The 18,651-nt window shown below is 40.2% G+C and overlaps 1 protein-coding gene across 5 annotated transcripts; it reads right to left on the bottom strand.

The window, feature by feature from the left end:
- Positions 1 to 1,469: 1,469 nt before the first annotated feature.
- LOC118211898 (stathmin-3-like) lies at positions 1,470 to 18,264 on the bottom strand. 5 transcript variants are annotated; one of them, XM_035389469.1, is made up of 6 exons: positions 18,246 to 18,264; positions 17,789 to 17,947; positions 6,662 to 6,757; positions 5,872 to 6,053; positions 4,697 to 4,888; positions 1,470 to 3,449 (listed from the first exon to the last, which is right to left on the bottom strand). In XM_035389469.1, exons 2-6 carry the CDS (start codon positions 17,805 to 17,807, stop codon positions 3,390 to 3,392), a joined length of 549 nt encoding a protein of 182 aa, XP_035245360.1. In that variant the 5' UTR covers positions 17,808 to 17,947; positions 18,246 to 18,264; the 3' UTR covers positions 1,470 to 3,389. The 5 variants fall into 5 exon arrangements, with proteins under 5 accessions (XP_035245360.1, XP_035245359.1, XP_035245357.1 ...); XM_035389468.1 differs by lacking the exon at positions 18,246 to 18,264 and adding an exon at positions 18,112 to 18,236; XM_035389466.1 differs by lacking the exon at positions 18,246 to 18,264 and adding an exon at positions 18,054 to 18,207.
- Positions 18,265 to 18,651: the final 387 nt, after the last annotated feature.

The raw sequence follows: 18,651 nt of genomic DNA, 5'->3' as shown, positions 1-18,651 counted from the left end.
CCTCATGCAGTACTTTTCTCTTTTCCGAATAGGCAAATAATAACTTCCACTTAGGTACTACTGTAATGGAAATGTTCTGTTAATAGATAATTATTTTTGACTTGCCATGCTCAGTGTGTTTTTACCATGCATGAGCTGCCTAGGGTGGACTGTGATGACTGCATGAAAGCTGCTGTTACAGTTAGCTAACCCCATGCCTGCTGTCTCATTGCTGAAAAAAGTGATATGGTCAGAGGAGTCATCCTTCACCATATTCTCGACAAGTGGGCGAGTGCATGTGTGGCATACACCAAAAGAACGGTACAGGCCTGAATGCTTGACCCTTACTGTAAGGGGGTCTGGTGGGTCTGTTATGCTGTGGGGGTAGTTTCCTGGCAGGGTTTGGATCCACTTGTCCCCTTAGAGGGAAGGGTCACTGCAAATCAATACAAAGTTATTCTTAATGATCACCTTTATCCTATGATAAAACATTTCTGTCTTGATGGGAGTGGTCTCTTCCAAGATGACAATGCCCCCCTGTCCACAGGGCACAAGAGGTCTCTGAATAGTTTGATGAGTATGAAAATTATGTAAATCATGCTAGGGCCTTTGCAGTCACCAGATCTCGACCCAATTGAACACCTATGGGAGATTTTGGACCGACATGTTAGACAGCGCTCTCCACCACCATCATCAAAACCCCGAATAAGGGAATTTCTTTTGGAAGAATGGTAGTATCTAGTAGAGTTCTAGAGATTTTTAGAATCTATGCGCATTGAAGCTGTTCGTACAGCTCACGGGAGTCCAACACCTTACTTTATGTTGGTTTTTCCTTTAATTTGTCGCTTGTCTGTATACATACTGATCTGGAATTTTGATGAAAATTATTGCACCATTCTGAGGGAATGCATGCGGTATTCATATGTATGCATTGCATCTTTTTGCCATGATGGATGGAAAGTAGGCCTGTTATATAAACAACTGCTGAAACGAATGGAGGTAAATGTACCAGTGGCCTCCTAACATCACAGCTTCGACACACATTTTTGTTTGTTTATTTTTGAATGCCAAAGAGATCAAAAGAAACAATTGCACACTTTGGGTTTTCAATTGAGTGACCCCCTTGAAGAGTGAAAATATTTCTCAGATAACTAAAGTGGCATGGTATACTGTTTTTTTTTTTTTTTGTTAAGAATAAAATATTAATTGAGGTGTTGAGTTTGTGGTTAATGAATTATGAATGCTGCATGCTTGCGAGGATGAAACCTAAGAAGTATTATGGGATTGTGAGTGTTATGATCAGTGTCATCAAAGCCACTGATCCTAGTAAAGGAAAACAATTAACATTTTTAACTTTTTGATTTTTCTTTTTTTCCAAATTTGGAATGCCCGATTGTTTCTGTAGGCCTTGGTAATTAACACAGCAGTCTTTGTAAAAATCATAAGAGCACAGACACTGTTTACATCAGAAGCAGAAACAATCAAAGAGGACTGGTGAGTTACCAACTTTATTATTATTTATTATCATTTCTGTTCACAATAACAATCCAGAGCTGACACTGTACTGGAGGTGAGTTTCTTGAGTATGATTATACTGGTAACTGCAACTGTCTTGCGTCTATGTGCGTTATCCTTTTGGACTGTGGGGATCGGATGCTCTGTAATAACCTACAAAATGTGATATGGCAACAAGAATATTTGTGTTTTGAAATTTAGAAGTGAAATAACCTGGAATTATTCAATTATTCGCTGTCAGGTGAGGGGAGGAAAGGGGCTTCAGGTAACATAGAGAGGAAATGCTAACAGTGGATGGCACTGGTGTCTTAAGGCAAGGTTGCAGTCCATTTCAAGCACGAGCACAACACATCTCTGCCCAATTTAAACAAACTAGGACATCACACACTGTGAAGCCAAGTACAGTTGCCTTAGTCAGTGCAGGGATGGAAGACCAGAAAGCTGTCTGTTCACAATTCAGAGAAGGCATGTTGGCCTGTCCATACACATTTATTTTTGAAGTAATAACCATGTTACATCATATTTATACAGTATCTAATTTCTTTGTTAAACAATGGCTAAATTTGACTGAATTTCTTATTTTCAATCAAAGATGCAGTCCGCATTGTACTGTTGTGGCACAGTACTAAAATGAACCCTACTGCATTCACCCAGCATTCATTTACAGATATCGTGTTATGAAAAGTTGGCATCGGAGAAGAGAAGGCATCGGATTAGAAAGGGAGAGTGTGAGAGAGAAATCACACAGATCAACACTTTTCTTGCTGTAGTCAGTTCTCACTTTATAGTCTTGGCAACCTCTTATTTATAACCTTTAAATATGGCAATATACAGTAAGTCAGAATACCAGATAAGCAGATATACGTATAGCTTTTCCCTGTTCAGTGATACGCATGCCTTCCAGTGTTTGAGCCTGTGCTGCGTGAAATGCAACAATGGTAGAACATGACCATCTTCATGGGGCCACATCATGGGGCCACATCTAGATTACATAGCTGAAGCCTAAATTATGTTAATATGCCACTCTCTGAACAAGAGAGGGAGAAACTACAGATTTACAGTATGTAGCACCAAATTTAGCCTCCTTGCAGTAATGGGTTTAACAGGTGACGTATATGTAGTATATATAGGACCAAAAAGACGAGAGGAAATGCAATGCGTTATAGGAGCAATGAAACCTAATGAGGGAAAAATGACCTGTATTCTGTTTTTTAAAATGGAGGAGGAAGCTAATCAAAGCTCAACTTCAAGCCAGCATGTTTTTTTTTAAACAATCACTGCATCACTGCAGTAAAATGATGAAGATAAAAAATGAATTTGGCTCAAGCAATTTTTTTTTGCACAAACAGTTGTAAATATTTGGAAGAGAACGGTCACTACACAATTATTTTGGTTTTGTTTCATAATGTCATTCAGCCAGTAGTTGTTTGATTGCTAGTTGTGCTTCAATATAATTTCACAGCAAATTAGAACAGTTATTTGTATGCGAAACCCAAATGCATAAATATTTTATAATGCATGAGTATTTGACAATTGTTATTTAAACAATAAAGGAAAATGCTGAACTGTTTGTGTGGCAAATTCTAGTACTAGATTCTGTAGTGAAATGTACAAAAAGCCCTCCAAAATCTCTCTTTCGTGTAGAATACTAGTGAAATAGACTTGAAAACCTCTACAGAGTACTGAACTTTCACTGGTAGATCAACGTGGTGAGTTGTATAATTGCAATTACACTATTTGCAAATCGATTTCATATTGCATGAAGAATGAGTTCAATAACTTGGTAAATGGACGACAATGGATGACCTTCGATGCAGGAAGATTAAAAAAGTTGCATTTCCTTGCCAAAAACTCCTCAAACATAAATTTTCTTGATAAATTCGTAGAAAAGGTCTTCAGCCAGAAAGCCTGGCCTGCAGCTCCTTGTTCCTGCGCACTTCAGCTGCATGCATTTCCTGCGACAAAATGCAAGAGAGGGAGAAGCATCAGCAACCCACATCCTTCATTATGAATGGAAAGGAACACTTATAAACAGTGCAGAATAATTGTGTGCCAGCCATTTTATTGAGTAGTTAAAACACAAACCAGAGACTGGAATGGTTTCATAGCATATTTTTGATTTGAACTGAATTCTGAAATGTGATAGTAAAAGGAAACTCCAACCTATCTTATATTCAGGTATGGTGGTCCTTGCATGGACTTACTGTAATAAACACAAACTAGAGAGTGTTCTGGTGGGCTGATGACAAACAATAGATTTTTGGATGGAGTATGGCAGAATAAAGTTTCACATTCACCAATATATCATTCTTACGTGTCTGCTTTCTGTACTAGTTTACCAGCATGAGACAATTAAGACCTCACAATAACCACATTGAACATTCAATGTAATTTATACAGCAAGAGTGTGATAAAATACATTGTTATTAGTGTGTAGCAAAAGGAATGTCAACAGGAAATGAAATAAATTATATCTTTAGCAGGATCTTTCATTTAATGATCCTCTGGTATGTATCTTTCCACCTAGGTCTGAGCATAGTGCAAAGTGCATTAAATCATACTTACCCCTATAGGATGATTGCTCCGTATTGTAGGTGGCCTAATCATTATATTGACTATAAATTGTGTGTGTGTGTGTGTGTGTGTGTGTGTGTGCACGCACACAATTTTGTCTTTAGGTGGTTGGCAGTAGTGGTCTCTTCTAGGAACCTTCTACCATCCTTCCAGCATTATCTACCTTCAAACCTTTGTTTTTTCTCTATTTGGAAATCCCAAATGTATTTGCAGGCCTCTTTGTAAAAGTGGAAGTGCAGAGACGCATGCGTGCTGAGCTGTGTTTTCATTGTGTTGGAGGAGTACGTTTCATGTGCAGCAGGCGCAGACACACCATGAGGCACGAGTGTGCAATTGGACAAGAGCAGTCTAAACGAAATGACACTGACAAATTCAGGATTTGTTCCCAGGCCGTGGATTAAGTTACTAAACCAGGAACCGGTGCTTTTAGACTCTAGATATTAATTTTATCTCAGTCTGACACACCCGTTGTCTCTCTTAGGCCTGTGCAGTAGGTCAGTGACCCCCACCTGTCACCATGGGAGGAATGAATGTCTGAATACTCTAAACATAGGGACGTTCAGTGTCCATAGTGACATTAGTGGAAACAGTAGTTACTCAAAGAGTCAGAGGAGGAGAGGAAGCTTGCCTTTTCCTGAAGCCGCAACTTCAAGGCGTTCAAATAGGCCTCCCTTTTCTCTTTATTGGCCTCCATCTTGTAGTTGAGCTTCTCCTCAGCCATCTTGCTGAAGTTGTTGTTCTCCTCCAGGGCCTTGAGCAGTACCTCCCGCTCGTGCTCGCGCTTCTCAGCCAGATGCTTCAGGACCAAGGCCTCCTGGGACTGTGGGGCATGAGACACACCTGTTACAACACCCGGTCACCTGGCCATCTGGCTTCAGGAAAGAGACCTGCATGTAATCCGAGGGTGCCCTCAACATGGTTCCTGGCAAGTTCAAGGATCCAAAAAACTGACAATAGGCAAGCTGTGCTCGTGATGACAAAATATTTTTTAAATTTATTTGTTAAGTTAATGTTCAGGATAAATGTTGGTTTAATTCAGGCCACAGAGTGGCGCTGTTGAGGCAGTGGATCGCAGCATCTTCTCGGGGGCTCTCTTTGCCCCGCCTGGTTAGCAGATGGCTGACCACATGACACTGCGCCTCTCCCTGCTTCTGAATTGTGTGTGATGCAGGAAGATCTTCCATTTGGCAGTGAGGAGCAGCATTTGCGGCCAGTTAAACCTGCGATTTATCGATAAAATAAGCTCAGTTGACCACAAGAAAATTATCCAATTAATATGTCATTAAGCTTCTGTATGCTTTGAAGAGTAGATTGCATTTGAATTCTAGCTTGTTGCCTGTGAAAAATTATTGGTTTGAATTCAAGCAGATACATTTGTATTTAAAACTGAAAATTCCTTGACTGATATTGGTTATTTGCATAATTTAATGCACAGTGAAGCAACATTGTTGTTTCTATAGTTATGTTCCAGATACAGTTCATTTTTTAATTATCTGTTAATTATTATTTAACTCTACCCGAAGGGGAATTTACTGCATATTTCATATTTGTGGTTTATAGCTGCATGGCTTCTGTTTTTATGTTTTTTTATTATCCTGGAACAGTTCTCTAAAACGAGGGCTGGTCAAAGTGTTTGAAATTATGTAGCAAACAGATGATCTCTACACAGTTTCATCAGTCTGTGCATTCATGAACTTCCCCTCCCCTCAGGTATATTCCTGTGCAAGTCCCTCTGCTTAAGAGAGGCTGTAAGAGAGATGTAAATGTAAAATGTGAATGTAACGAACGCAGGTTTAGCCCCACCTTCCTCCTCTCCTCAGCAGCCTCCAGCCTCTTCTGCAGCTCGTCCAGAGACATGTCCTTTTTCTTCGGGGGGGAGGCCAGGGGCTGGGGGCGGTCGGGGGACAGGTCTGCGGGGGCCTTCAGAATCACCTCGAAGGACTGGCCGGAGGCCCTCTTATTGATCGGCTTCACCTCCATGTCTGCTTAAGAGGACGACAGTCGAAGTATAGTAAATTACAGCTGTTTAATATACGAATGTGCAACTGCCTGATTGAGCCATACCTATGCTGCGGCACGTTTATGGTGAAATCTATCAAATTAAGCACTGCAAGAAAGTACTGCTCTTGGCAACCTCCCCATATATAGGCTATGGCACTCAAAATGGCATTTGGCAATTTGTTTAAATTGATTTATTGTAATCTATCTGTCATTAACTCAATTTTTAAATCACAAATATATCATAAAATTAAGTATTCACTAAGCAGAACATTTAGTACAGACATTTGACTTTGGCCTTATAATGACATTATTAAGCAACATAACCTAGCCCCCTCTTTATTCAAAGTGTGTTGTACATATATCTGTATTGTATAAAGTGCTTCTACAATACAAAAGCACATATTTATATAGTGTATTGATAGAAATATATACATTGATGATTTGATACATTTGCAATTAACTCGGCACAGATACAATGTGGTACACAGTTATCTATATATAATAAATAAAAAAGCCAAAATCATACAAAAGGACACATTTACAAAAAGCCTATTGTCCTATGTCCAGTTCTCAGACTGAGCTCAACACCAACCTGCATATTTGTAATTTTTGTTGAGAAACGGTTGCGAGTGGAAACAGGAACAGATCAGAGACAGCATAGACATCTCCTTCATTTTCTCCTTGTAGGCTGAGAGACGAGAGAGGGATAGAGAGTCAAATGAATGGCTGGTAGGTCATAAAACACTTGCAGGTCAGTACCAGAGAAAGGTCATTTCTAACAGACGTCGAATTTTAGACAGGCCAAGTTCTAATGCAGCCATTTTGCAACAACACCTAACCTATGATGCTTCCTTAATAATGAATAAATTATGCATTGCAATGCAGCTTATCGACAACGCGGTTGGAGACCTCATTGGAATTTGTTTTGTTTTCATCTCTCTGAAGGTTAACATTATAGAAGACACTTTAAGAAAGGCACATTATAGAAGAACTATAAGAGCCCTTTCTTCCTTCAGAACATCCATGACTAATGTTGAGCCCTTTTTATTAACCTGGGGAGTTCCATTTCTCCTCTGTCAATGAAAGCCTCCCCTTCTAATTGCTGACATCCCCACAAGCAAAACTACATGTCCTATAATTCTGAGATGCGTAAAAGCACACTGGTGTTCCAGACTTGAAGGTACGTTGTGTGAATAATGACTTATTATTGGTTGATATTATGTGGGGATATTCATTTTAAGGGAAAAAAAATTAGTTGGGGTGAGATGCTATACAGACATACATGCACTTAAACCCCGCGCTTGTAGGCCAGTAACTGCATGAATCTCCCATGAAAGGATTATGTGCGCTTATTTAAGTGGACTGTCACAGGTGTAATGGAAAAACAATGTGGAAATTTTTTTCTGTTTTTTCTTTTTTCTTTAGAACATTAAACTAGTCTCATCTGGCTATTTGCAGGCTGCTCTAAATGCCATGCAGCTTAACGGCTAATAGAGTTGGTTTGAAACCCCATGTGACAAAACCATGTTGTGTCGATGAATGAAAAACTCTCTTAAGTTGTTCCAATAAATCTCCAGAGAATTGTATTTTTTTGGCATGCAAGGCCAGGTTTTGGTGTCTGATCTTAGTAACTCTGTGGAAAGTAGCGCCATAAGAAGGAAAGATAAATGGCTGAAGTCTTTTGTGAAAATGGGCTCAGCTGAAACAAACAAAAGAAATCAATAGAGTAATCAGGCTTTTGAGGAGGTCCTTCAATTACTGCGGTCTGGAGTGTTCTTCCGCCAGAGAAATAGTCCAGGTTGCTGTAGGCATTGATTTGTTTCCATCCTTTAAGCTTAGTGGATTCACTAGTATTTCGGTTTCATTTTTAGTAAGTGTTGTAGTGTTGTAGTAAATTATTTTTTAGCCCCATAGGCTAAATGCATTTTAAAAGGAATCCTGTTTACCGTAGAATCTAAATAATGAAGGTAAATGTATTACGCAAGAAAAACTGAATTAAGCCTCTTTCAATATAACTGACCCCTTTCTTAAATCTAAGAAAACATTTTAAACAAGTGTTTTGTAAAAATGAATAAATAAATAAATAAATAAATCACAAGATTAGCATTTACTGTGCTTAATGAAAGATGCATAAGGTAGCTCCTGAGTGGCTTGGTCAGGCATTCACCACGAGGACAGACAGTGCTCTCCAAACACAGGCCTCAATTAAGCAATTAGCTGCCTAAGATAAGGGGTCTGCAGCAGCAGCTGTATTGCCAGGAGAAGGGTAGGCTTAAGTCTGGGAGAGTTCCTCACCACTCTCTTTCTCCCAGTGCTGAACTCGGTGCCCACATGTTATCTGTTATCATTAGTGACAGATACGTTAAATGATCCAAACAACATTACAGAGTAATTTGCTTTTGCGTTTTTATGCAATAAAACTAAACTAATATGATCTGAATAAGATTTCTCAGAGTCCAATGAGTACAGTAACAGTACAAGCAAAAGTAAAAAAAGTACTGCAAAGTACAAGGAGCAGTGAGTATTTTTGTAAAAAAAAAAAAAAAATACAATTGGCTTGTGGATTACATCGGTTTAGCTAAATTACTTAAATTACCTCAGGCACTGCAACAACAGCCAGATCTCCATGTGCATCTTACAGTTGCACCAGAATAGATTAAAATGCAAAGAAATTAAATAAAGGCGTATTCAATATCCGTTATTACATAGCCTACCCAAAATGTCATTATTTGATTGGTCTAAAGCAAAAGAGGGTAGTCAATTTAAGGTAGTCACAAAAGAAAGCTTACTGTATCACAAAGTCATAAGTAAATAAGAATGGGAAGGTGCTTAGAAAAAGTCATGTTTTCATGCAATAAGATGATAAAAAAGAAAAAAACAACACATCATTTTACCATATAAATGTATTGTTTTTAAATACACTTCGTGAATCTGTCTTTTAAGAGACATTGGCTGGGTTCTGTCTCTTTTTTCCCCCTTCATGCGACCCAACCGCCCACTCATTAGCATTCATGCTGGCATTATATATTAAAGGAAGTGGACTAATTTGTGTTGTTTTAGCATCAGAGCTAAATTACAGCAATTAGCCTTGAAAAAAGCGGTCCATGTAGTTTCAGTAAACACTGTCTCTATTTTTAAACCTGTGTGTGATTTTCTGGCTGCAGTTATGCTTAAAGCAACATATAATTTTTTTTCCATTGAGTTATAATACAGCGTACCAAAATGTTATTGGCCTTATCCAGAGCAGTCATTTTAGTGTTACATTTAAATTGGAATATGCCATCACATTGCTCTACGTAACTGTGGAGCAAGTTAGTATACAGCAAAGCATTTAGATATTGTGATACCTTAGAAAGATATTACTAATGTATCATTGAAATAATTCTTTGTACATTTGTTCCCAGACTGAGAGAAATACATTATCATTATCAATTTATTCCACCTTTAAGCCAGGAACCACGGTAACCCAGAAAATCTACTGGTCCAAACCACAATAACATCCTTTGAACTGCTGACATCACACAAATGAGAGGGAAGGATGTGCACTCAAGTGCAAATTAATAAATGCTCACTAATTTCTGAATTGATAAAAGTAGTAAAGCATCAGTTGTCATTTGCATCAGTAAGGAACTAGAATTGTCTAGACTGAATACTGAGCTACTCGGGAGCATATTTCTTAAACCTTAGGCGAAGAAACGTAGATCAATAGATTTTCTCCTGTTCTGAGGTGGTCTACTGAGTCACAGGGTGCTAAGAAACAGGCTTTTATAGTCAAACTTTAATGTTTTAGAAGCCAGCTTTATTGTGCTGGACTCAGCTTAGAATTAATATCATATTGCTGACATCGATACTCGAATAGAATTAGATTACACACAACAATTAGGTTTATATTCCATTTATGCCAGAAAAAAATAGAAAGCTTTTAAAATCCAGAAGTTCATGTGCCAATTAAATAGACTGAGTAGGGAGGTCATTACAAGATTACAAAAGATACAGTTTCTGTAGTAGCCCACTATACTGTATACGTGAATTTAAAAAAATAACACAAGGCTCTAGACTGGGGCTGAAAAGAATTAATCCACCATCCCGGAGAAAATATGTATTGTAGTTGCAAAAAACTTGCATGAATTTATGCATCTGAAATAAAGTTGAATGGTTATTTCATTGAATATACATACACTTTATATATATATCTCCCATTTTACAGGTCCACCCTGCTTAGCTTTTGCCATTTGATAAGAGTTCAGTCTCGGGGTACTGGTGAAAAGGAAAACACTCATGAAGTCTGGAAACACTTCATGAGTGTTTCCACACAGTTTTGAGTCGTGGCAACAGTGATTGAGACCATTACTTTGTGTTACAATAAAAAAAAGCCCTTTAAGACCAATTTGCCCAGTTTTTTAGGAAACATTTGAACAAAACCTTGCTATAACATTTCAAAGACAGTCCACTGGCCATCCCAACCAAAGATCTGCTAGTGATACACCAGCCATCGATAATACCTAGCTGTCTTTATTAAACTACGCTAAATGTATATAACTAATGGCTATCTTATAACTTTCAAATCACATTCAGTTATTGACCCTGTCTGGCTGACCCACAAAGAAGCACAACTGAGGCTAATGTCATTCTGTGCCCAGGTGACCACATTTCCACAGCCCCCAGACGAGAACACACTCTCTCCTGTACTTCTGTTCCAACGGACCAGAAGCCCTTGTGTTTGGAGGCCTGGATTGAAACTGCAGCGTCAGCAGGGAGGGCTTTGTCCCCTCCCCCTGCTCACTGCAGCAGGGCTATTCAAATCAGCAGGCCGCGCTAGCCTGATGGGTGTGTTCAGTGCCACTATTAGCCAGTCCAATCAACTCCTGCCTGCAAGGTGACATCGCTGACCGCCATGCCGCAAAGCGCCCGGTCTCCAGACTGCGCATGGCAGAGAGACTCTGGGCTTCCATATGCTTTTAAAATACCTGCTGTACGCACTAGAAAGGGAACAATGGAAGCCAAGAAAAATGGACCGCACGGTTGGGGTTTCTGATTATAATTCACTTGTCGTCGTTTGCCATATTGGCCTTGAATTAAAGCAAATGTAAAGAGTAGGGGACCGTCCCACTGTAAGAACTGATTTACTTACAGTAAGTTAGTTGTTGTACGTCAATGGAATTTTCACGACAAAGGAATTCACATGGCTGCTCTTCATTAAAAATCTGTGCCTTCTGAGGACCCGCTCTTACCACTCCTGATCAGGTACTGGTGTCAATGTGTAGATATCCAAGATATTTGAATGAACTGATATATTATTCGCATGGTCAAAATGCTACTGATGCATGACACAAGAAACGGACAGAGGGAAGCATTTCTGAGTCGGCCCCACCCCTCCACCTCCCACCCGGAAGCATAGAATGATTGTAATACACAGAGCCGGCTCCGATGTTCAACACGATTAGTCTGCAGAGTATGTATTTACATAAGATCCAATATGTTCTAATGGGAGCTTGCTTTATGATGCTCCCAGAATATGCTTATAAAGGCACTGGTTTGCTATATAACCGGGGATACAGATGCCATCTGTAATTGTGACCAGCTTGTAAGGGGAACAGAAGTTGTAAATCGTACATGCATTTGCATGGGGTCTCTGAGGCCACACTTGCCAAGCGCAAGTCTTTTGTTACCAGAGTGTAAACAAGGAATGAGATGACTGAAGGAGCCAGAAAGAAAAATAACAAGGTCCTCACATCTCACTCACCCTCGGCTGTGTTCAACTGCCATTTCACTCACCCTCAGCTGTGTTCAACAAATCCAACAGTGACATCTGAAGGTGCAGTGCATCCTGCCCAACCACAACCTGACACTTTTCATCTCTGCAGGAAGCAAAATCCTGTGACCTTTTCATGTATTTGGATGCATTGTTTTGGAAAATTGAGATAGACCCCAATTACTCAAGAGTCAATGTTTCAAAGGGCTGCTGCTCAAAGACCACGTTTGAGGTAGTGCCTGATTCTCTCTAGACAGTTGGTAAGATAGCTTTAGCCTAGATGGGCTAAATGTGTTCTCATGTTACGTTGATACAGAAGGGACTGTTAAACAGGCTAGATTCTCTGTACTGTACACTATTTCTATGTTTTTGTGTACTTTCCATCCTATCGAGAGACAGCAGGCCAGCCTGAAGACAGAGCGCAATCCAAATGACCCGCAGAAGGAGGAAGTAGCATACGCCTGAGGGGATAGCTCCACACACAAAGAGCTAATCTTCTTTCATGAAGGGTGCATCAAAGCTACACAAAGCCATGTACAAAAGTACTGTCGGGCCAACAAGAGAAAACAAAAATCACTGACAATTTAAAGGGGCTACAGTATTATTCATAAAACATACAACAATAAGCTACATAAAATATTGAGGGTTTTTTTTGGGATGTTTTGGGTCAGACTGGAAAAATGGTTGCTTCAGCTCTGATCTGATTTGTCTCACATTGAGGATAACAGCCATGGGGTATAAGAGTCCCAAGATTACCATAACCTGAGGAAAATGGTGTGTGGCTTTATTACATTCTTCCATGGGGATTTGCAGTATTGCGCCCCTGGGCTCTCTCAAAGGAGGGGCAATGCAAGGAGTAACTGATGGCTGCTGTCCATGGTGCTTACGACCGGCCTGAAGTAGCCCTCTCCCAAGAATGACCACCTGTGGCCAGACCAGAGGGCAACAGAGGGCATATTTCATTTAGAGAGCTTGACTGCGGCTTTTCTCTTGAAGAAATATGGCGAAAGGCCTTTTCAGACTAGGGGAGTGGGATGGAAATTTTGCTTCATCAACATTCCCCCCTGATAAATGGGGCCCCTCGTCTCAGAGCCGTAATGGCGACGGTAAATGATTGGTTTCCCCTCTCTCATATTTGTCTCTGCAGTGCCCGGGGAGCAGCCCTGATTAAATCTGGGTTGGTGGTAAATGAATGCCAGGATCGGCAACAGTCTGTTCGCACTGAGGCAGTGATATGGATTCACTGTGACACTGACTGAGTGCTTCAAGCTTCTTACTGTGGGGACAGAAAGGCAATCAAATTCAACGCATGAAACATAATCAGGACCTTATTTAAATTATCCCTAAGCGGGACTGCATGAGATTTACTTCTGATTTATGTACAGTACCTGCAATATGTATCATAGGAACAGAGATGCTTTTGTTTTTGAATACTAACATCTACAAAGAGAAGAGGACCAGTCTATTTACGATGCTTCAGAAAGCACAGGGTCCAGATTATTTTAGAATGATTTGTGTGTACTTTGGATGTAAGACTATTTTAGATAGAATCACATGATTATTAGTTGTTTTGTTGTGGCAATAAACTAATTTGGCTTTGTTTTTTGTGTTTAATTTTGCCTTTGCCTTTTTTTGTGTTTAACCTGGTAGCTCAACTCACATCTCATGAGCAGTTCTGACCTGTGGAATCATTGGGAAGGCCAATCAGATGCTCAAGTGATCATATAAACCATTTGTTTATTAGAATTTCAGCTGAGATTGGGAAATAAGTAATAACCCTTGTCTGAGAAATCATAGCCCAGTCCTGCACAGTATTTGCATAATTAACCAAAATGCACGATCATTAGACATGAACAGATATTTTGCTCTACTCCATCATATTCAATTTGAAATGTAACTACATGAGGTTAGCTTTAATTTGTGGGTATTTACGTCCACATTCACATCCAACGTTCCAGAGTACAGAGCCAAACAACAAAAATTGTGTTACTGTCCCAATACTTTTGCAGTTACTGTATGTATTGTGTACACATGGGTGCAAAAGTAATGATAACCATGCAAGGCAGTAGTTTATATCATAATTGTCTGTGCTCATATCTATGCACCCTAAATTCTGTTTAGAAATTGCTACCTTTTTCTGTATACATGCTGACAAATGTCCTGAAGCCTCAAATTAGTTGAACCTTTCTCCGAGGGGGGCTTTCACATCTAGTCAATTTGGAGAGGATGGCTCCTGAAAGCATTCATTTTCCATGTACAGTGCCATCTGGCCGATATTGACAGGTGTAAATGTCTGACACATATCATCGAGTTGTTTGCACAAACACAGGCTGAGCATGACTGAAAATAATAGAAAATGGTTCCTGTCAACACTGGATGACATGAATTCAGTTATATTTAATCAACATGAAGTTTAACTTTTTTTATTATGCATGCCATTTTGAAGGCCTTCACACTGAAGGAATCAGTTTCACTAGAGCAAATGAATACATTCATGGAAAAGTGCTGCTGCGTAATGGAAAGAACTCTATCCACTTTTCTATCCACCAGCAACAAGTCAGTCACATTTTTCTCTCTGCATGAGTCTTCAAAACAAGTTTGCCTGGGTGTCAAGAAAAAAGAGTATGTTATATTAACATATCTATATTGCTTGAAACATTTTAGCCAAAGGTTTCTGCTTTTGTTTATGAGTGATTCCAACCCCCCAGAACGCACTGTGAAACAGCTGGCATAATTTAAAATTAATTTAAATTTTGCACCCAAAATGAGGCAAAGTATATCCAATTCCCATCCCAATTTGGAATAACCAGTTACTATTTGTAGCCACGTTCATATGCAATCCCTCACTTCCGTTTTGAGAGTGAAGACCTTATGGTTCTCCTCCAAAATATGCGGCGTCAGTAGCCTGCTATACTGCAGCCCATAGCCAAGGTCACAGAGTTGAGTCGGAGGAAGACCTTTCAAATGTGGCTTTGGCTTCAGTCCACAGGCAGCGGGGGTTGCTAGAGAGTGATGAAACACTGACGCCTAACTGACTGAACCCTCCCTTACCCTGGTGCGATGCGATAACCCATTTCACATGGCCCTATGGGGCTACTGGCCACAGTCGGCACTACCAGTGTCTAGGCTCATCCATGCACTATGACATGGTAGCTTAACTGAATGAGTCACCCAGCAGCCCGATAATTTAGACTTTTAAATGTAAATTGGGAGGCAAATATTAACTGTCTTAGAACTGTGTGTGGATCATGCAAGACGTTCAGATGATACTAATCTTAAGTGAAGAGCCTATAGCTTTCAATTTGCCTATGTAAGCAAATCCGATTGTTTCATGTTAGCCAGAATAGGGCCTCATTTGGCCAAATTTGACATTTGAAAACAATTCTTTCTGACACTGTTTCTTCAAGCTGAAAAGTTTTTGCTGAACTTAGCTAAATCACTTCTGAAAAGCTCACCTCTGGATGAGGCCCAGTCTCCCTTCACCATTAAAAACATTGTGATGATGTTGCCATAAAATTGCCAAGAGTCTTTTTCCCTCGGCAAATGTCCTCTAAACCTGATGAGTCACAACTGCACCAGAATACAAGCTATCAGTGGTGGATTGCCAGTGAGAGATATAACACCACAAGAGCAGCTTCAATGCTCCATCTGTCTGTAAAAAACAGAGCAGATAAAACATATAAGGAATCAATATATTATGGAGAGGTTTTAGGTACATGCCCTACTATAAAAGTATTCAGTAAAGGGGGAACTATACATGTTAGCGGTTGTGTTATAAATTTTATTCTTTGAAAAGAAATTCAAATGAATTGTAATGAAAATGAGGATCAATGCTTATAACAAGTTGTGTTTGCGCACGGATCCTGGCTGGGTTCCATCTTGTCCCAGGGCTGTGGAGTGGAAATACTAGGCCAAGATACTTATGCTTATCCTTCACTGAGCATTATATACTGGTAGCAGCACACAAGCTAGCTGCAGATTCTGGAATTTTTGGAAGCGGTCATAAACAAGTGTGCTGGTGTCGACAGAGGAGACAGTCATCTATCTGGGAAAAGAGCTGTACTCTGCAAACACACACTGGCAGATATATTAACCTGGCTCTGACCACAAATAGCATCCATACTGATTTCAGGGACATCCTTCTGTAGATTGTACTATCAAATCTGCTTTCAAAACCAAAGCCCTATATATTCACAGCCTGAACATTTTTCACAAAAATACTAGCCCCATTTGGGACACTCACCATTCAGAAAGATATGAAATTAGCTCAGCAGACATATTGCATATCACCAAACCATTCTGAAATCTTATCAAGAAAACATCGGCTTCATTAATGATGTGGGACAGAGCAGAGGACATCACAAATGCACTAAGCTGTGCTAAGTATAACCAGGTGCACAGTTATCTGCCGTTAACATAAAACCATATATAATATTTTACATTTATTCATTTATAAATATTATGTCTTATCCACTGTTACTTACCTCATGTTCTGTTTGTATCTAATTCACAGAATAAGTGGTTTCCTTTATGCATGTAAATGTATTACATAATGAAGTTAAATTAACAGGCGAGGCAGCAATATGATTTATGTTAATGGTAATGATGCCTATTTTAAAATAGGTGGCAAACAGGACCACAGTTCATAACTATTGGGACAACAGAAGTGAACTGAATCAGCCAATGCAGGATTATCCATAATCATAATTTGGTCGCTCATTTCTTTTTAATGAAAGCAGACAGGAGACCCTGCTTATTGTCTCGATCAAGGGCGGTTTTCACTGTATCCAGAAGACCTCTGTGCTGTACGGACAAGAGAAATGCTCAACTCAACCCCAAGTCTGTCAGAGCCGGGTGTTGTTTCAGCCGTAAGGATGCTAACGCTAATGCTGTTGGTGGTCCTCCCTGTGTATGACTGCTGTCTGTGTATGTGGGAGGTTCATTAATAGGGCCACGCCTGGATCACCTCTGAAACAAATCTCTCTCTCTCCCCCTGTAATTTGCTTTGTTTGGAGGAGAAAAAATGGTTTCAGACCAGAGAAATTATATATATATTTGGAGACCACAGTCTCCAAATACAATTATATATATATTTGGAGACCAAATGCCTTTCAGTTCACTTGAACCAAATCACAAAATGATTAGTCTAAACATTGATAATTAGCTTTGTTCATGACCAGCCTCATGTAAACTCGTATATTACATACAGCTTTAATGTGGTCAGTGTTACTCTCATGGCTGCAACTGGTAATAGTCCAGTGATTGAGCCATCATTTGCCGCATTGCAAGCCTCGGCGTGAAAGCTGTTATTTACTGCTTCATTGTCAAGCCGGCTTTCAATCAGCACCACATCTCGTTTGCATTTTAAAAAAGACAGGAGCGGCATCCACTCGTTCTCAAACTGCAGCAAAATCCCCTGCGTTCTGCGTGAGCGCCACCATTCACTTTCACAGCCGTAGAGGATTTACTCAGACCATCCCGTTTTACAGAATCAGAAAGAAGTAGATCTTTCTAGAAGATGTGGATTATTCAAAACTTCCTTTCCTTTCTGAGACGTAGTTTGCATGTTTGAGATCATTTTATAGAACATAATTAGTCAGAAGGGGAGTAGGGGGGAGGGGGGGTTGGATGCAAGGTGATTTCTTTCTCTTTTTTTGCAAGCGACAGGGAGACTACACCCTTAGGAATGTAAACCAGATGCGTACTGTTGTAAATACCAAAAAAACAGGCACATTCTTAGCTAGTTTTTACAAATGACCTTCATCACTGCAAATACCTGGGTCTTCCAATATTGAACTAATACAAAACGCGTTACCGTCAGATAAAAAAAGAAACGAAACGAACCGCATGCAGCATCATTAAGTCTCGTCTGCGTTATTACGTTATTCCCCACCCTGTACCCTGTTATACTGAGAGCCGCTCCTCATTTTCCTACGACACAAAGCAGGGTGTTTTCGCACGTCCTACCTGACATGGTGCTTGCCATGGTCGCTGCGCGTGGAGAGCAGAGCTGTGCGGTGCGGTGCGGTGCTGGATGGAGGCAGAGGGATAATGTGAGGCAGGAAGAAGAGAGGGGCTGGGTCTGTCTCTGGGTCTCAGTGGCGCAGTGCTGAAGCCTCCGGTTGCCTGGTGAACAATGAGGAGCACACTGTCAGCTCAGCGGGGCTGTAACCTGCCAGCGACAGCGAAGGGGGGAGGGGGGGGTGAGGTGGAGCGGGGGGCGCATACGTACATTCGCTCTCGCTCGTTCACCCTCCCTCTTTCTCTGGTCCTTTTTTTTCCTCACTCACCCTGTCCTTCTCTTGCTTTCTTCCTCTCTTCCTGATCTCTCTCTCATGCTCTCCCTCCCCCTCTTTATCTCTGTGCTCTCTCTCCCCCCTCCCCTTGCTGTATTTCTCATGTAATATTAATAAACAGCCCTTACCGCTCTGTCCTTAAGTCACATAATCTTTATCTACATCTCTTCAGACATGTACATATTCATGATTGTTCTAGTGGCTGAGCATATGGTAAGGTGTATATGTCTGTGCAATGTGTGTGTGTGTGCGTATGTGTGTTTGTGTATGTCTGTGTAGGTTCTGGGGAAGACAGGGTAAAAGCCATGGCCACGCCCTTTTTGCTTGCCTTTCTGTTCCTCATTTCTTTCACTGAGATGGGGCTCTGCCTTGAAATTGGATTGTGAGGATCTTTCACAAATATTATTAAAAGCTTAATCCATAAGGACATAAATATTTCCTGATCTCATTTTTCCATAATATGAATTAAATGCACACTGAGCATCTCCTTTTGCTGTAGCCTGTTACTGAAGATTACATTTTCCAGGGAGATAT

The sequence above is a fragment of the Anguilla anguilla genome, chromosome 13, assembly GCF_013347855.1.
Source record: "Anguilla anguilla isolate fAngAng1 chromosome 13, fAngAng1.pri, whole genome shotgun sequence".
Classification (NCBI taxonomy): domain Eukaryota; kingdom Metazoa; phylum Chordata; class Actinopteri; order Anguilliformes; family Anguillidae; genus Anguilla; species Anguilla anguilla.
This window is presented reverse-complemented; position numbering and strand designations above follow the sequence as displayed.

Coding starts and splice junctions, on each gene's coding strand:
- LOC118211898 (XM_035389469.1), bottom strand. Junction 6,054..6,661: donor CAAAAATTACAAATATGCAG/GTTGGTGTTGAG, acceptor CGTCCTCTTAAG/CAGACATGGAGGTGAAGCCG. Junction 3,450..4,696: donor AGTTGCGGCTTCAGGAAAAG/GCAAGCTTCCTC, acceptor ATTTTGTCGCAG/GAAATGCATGCAGCTGAAGT.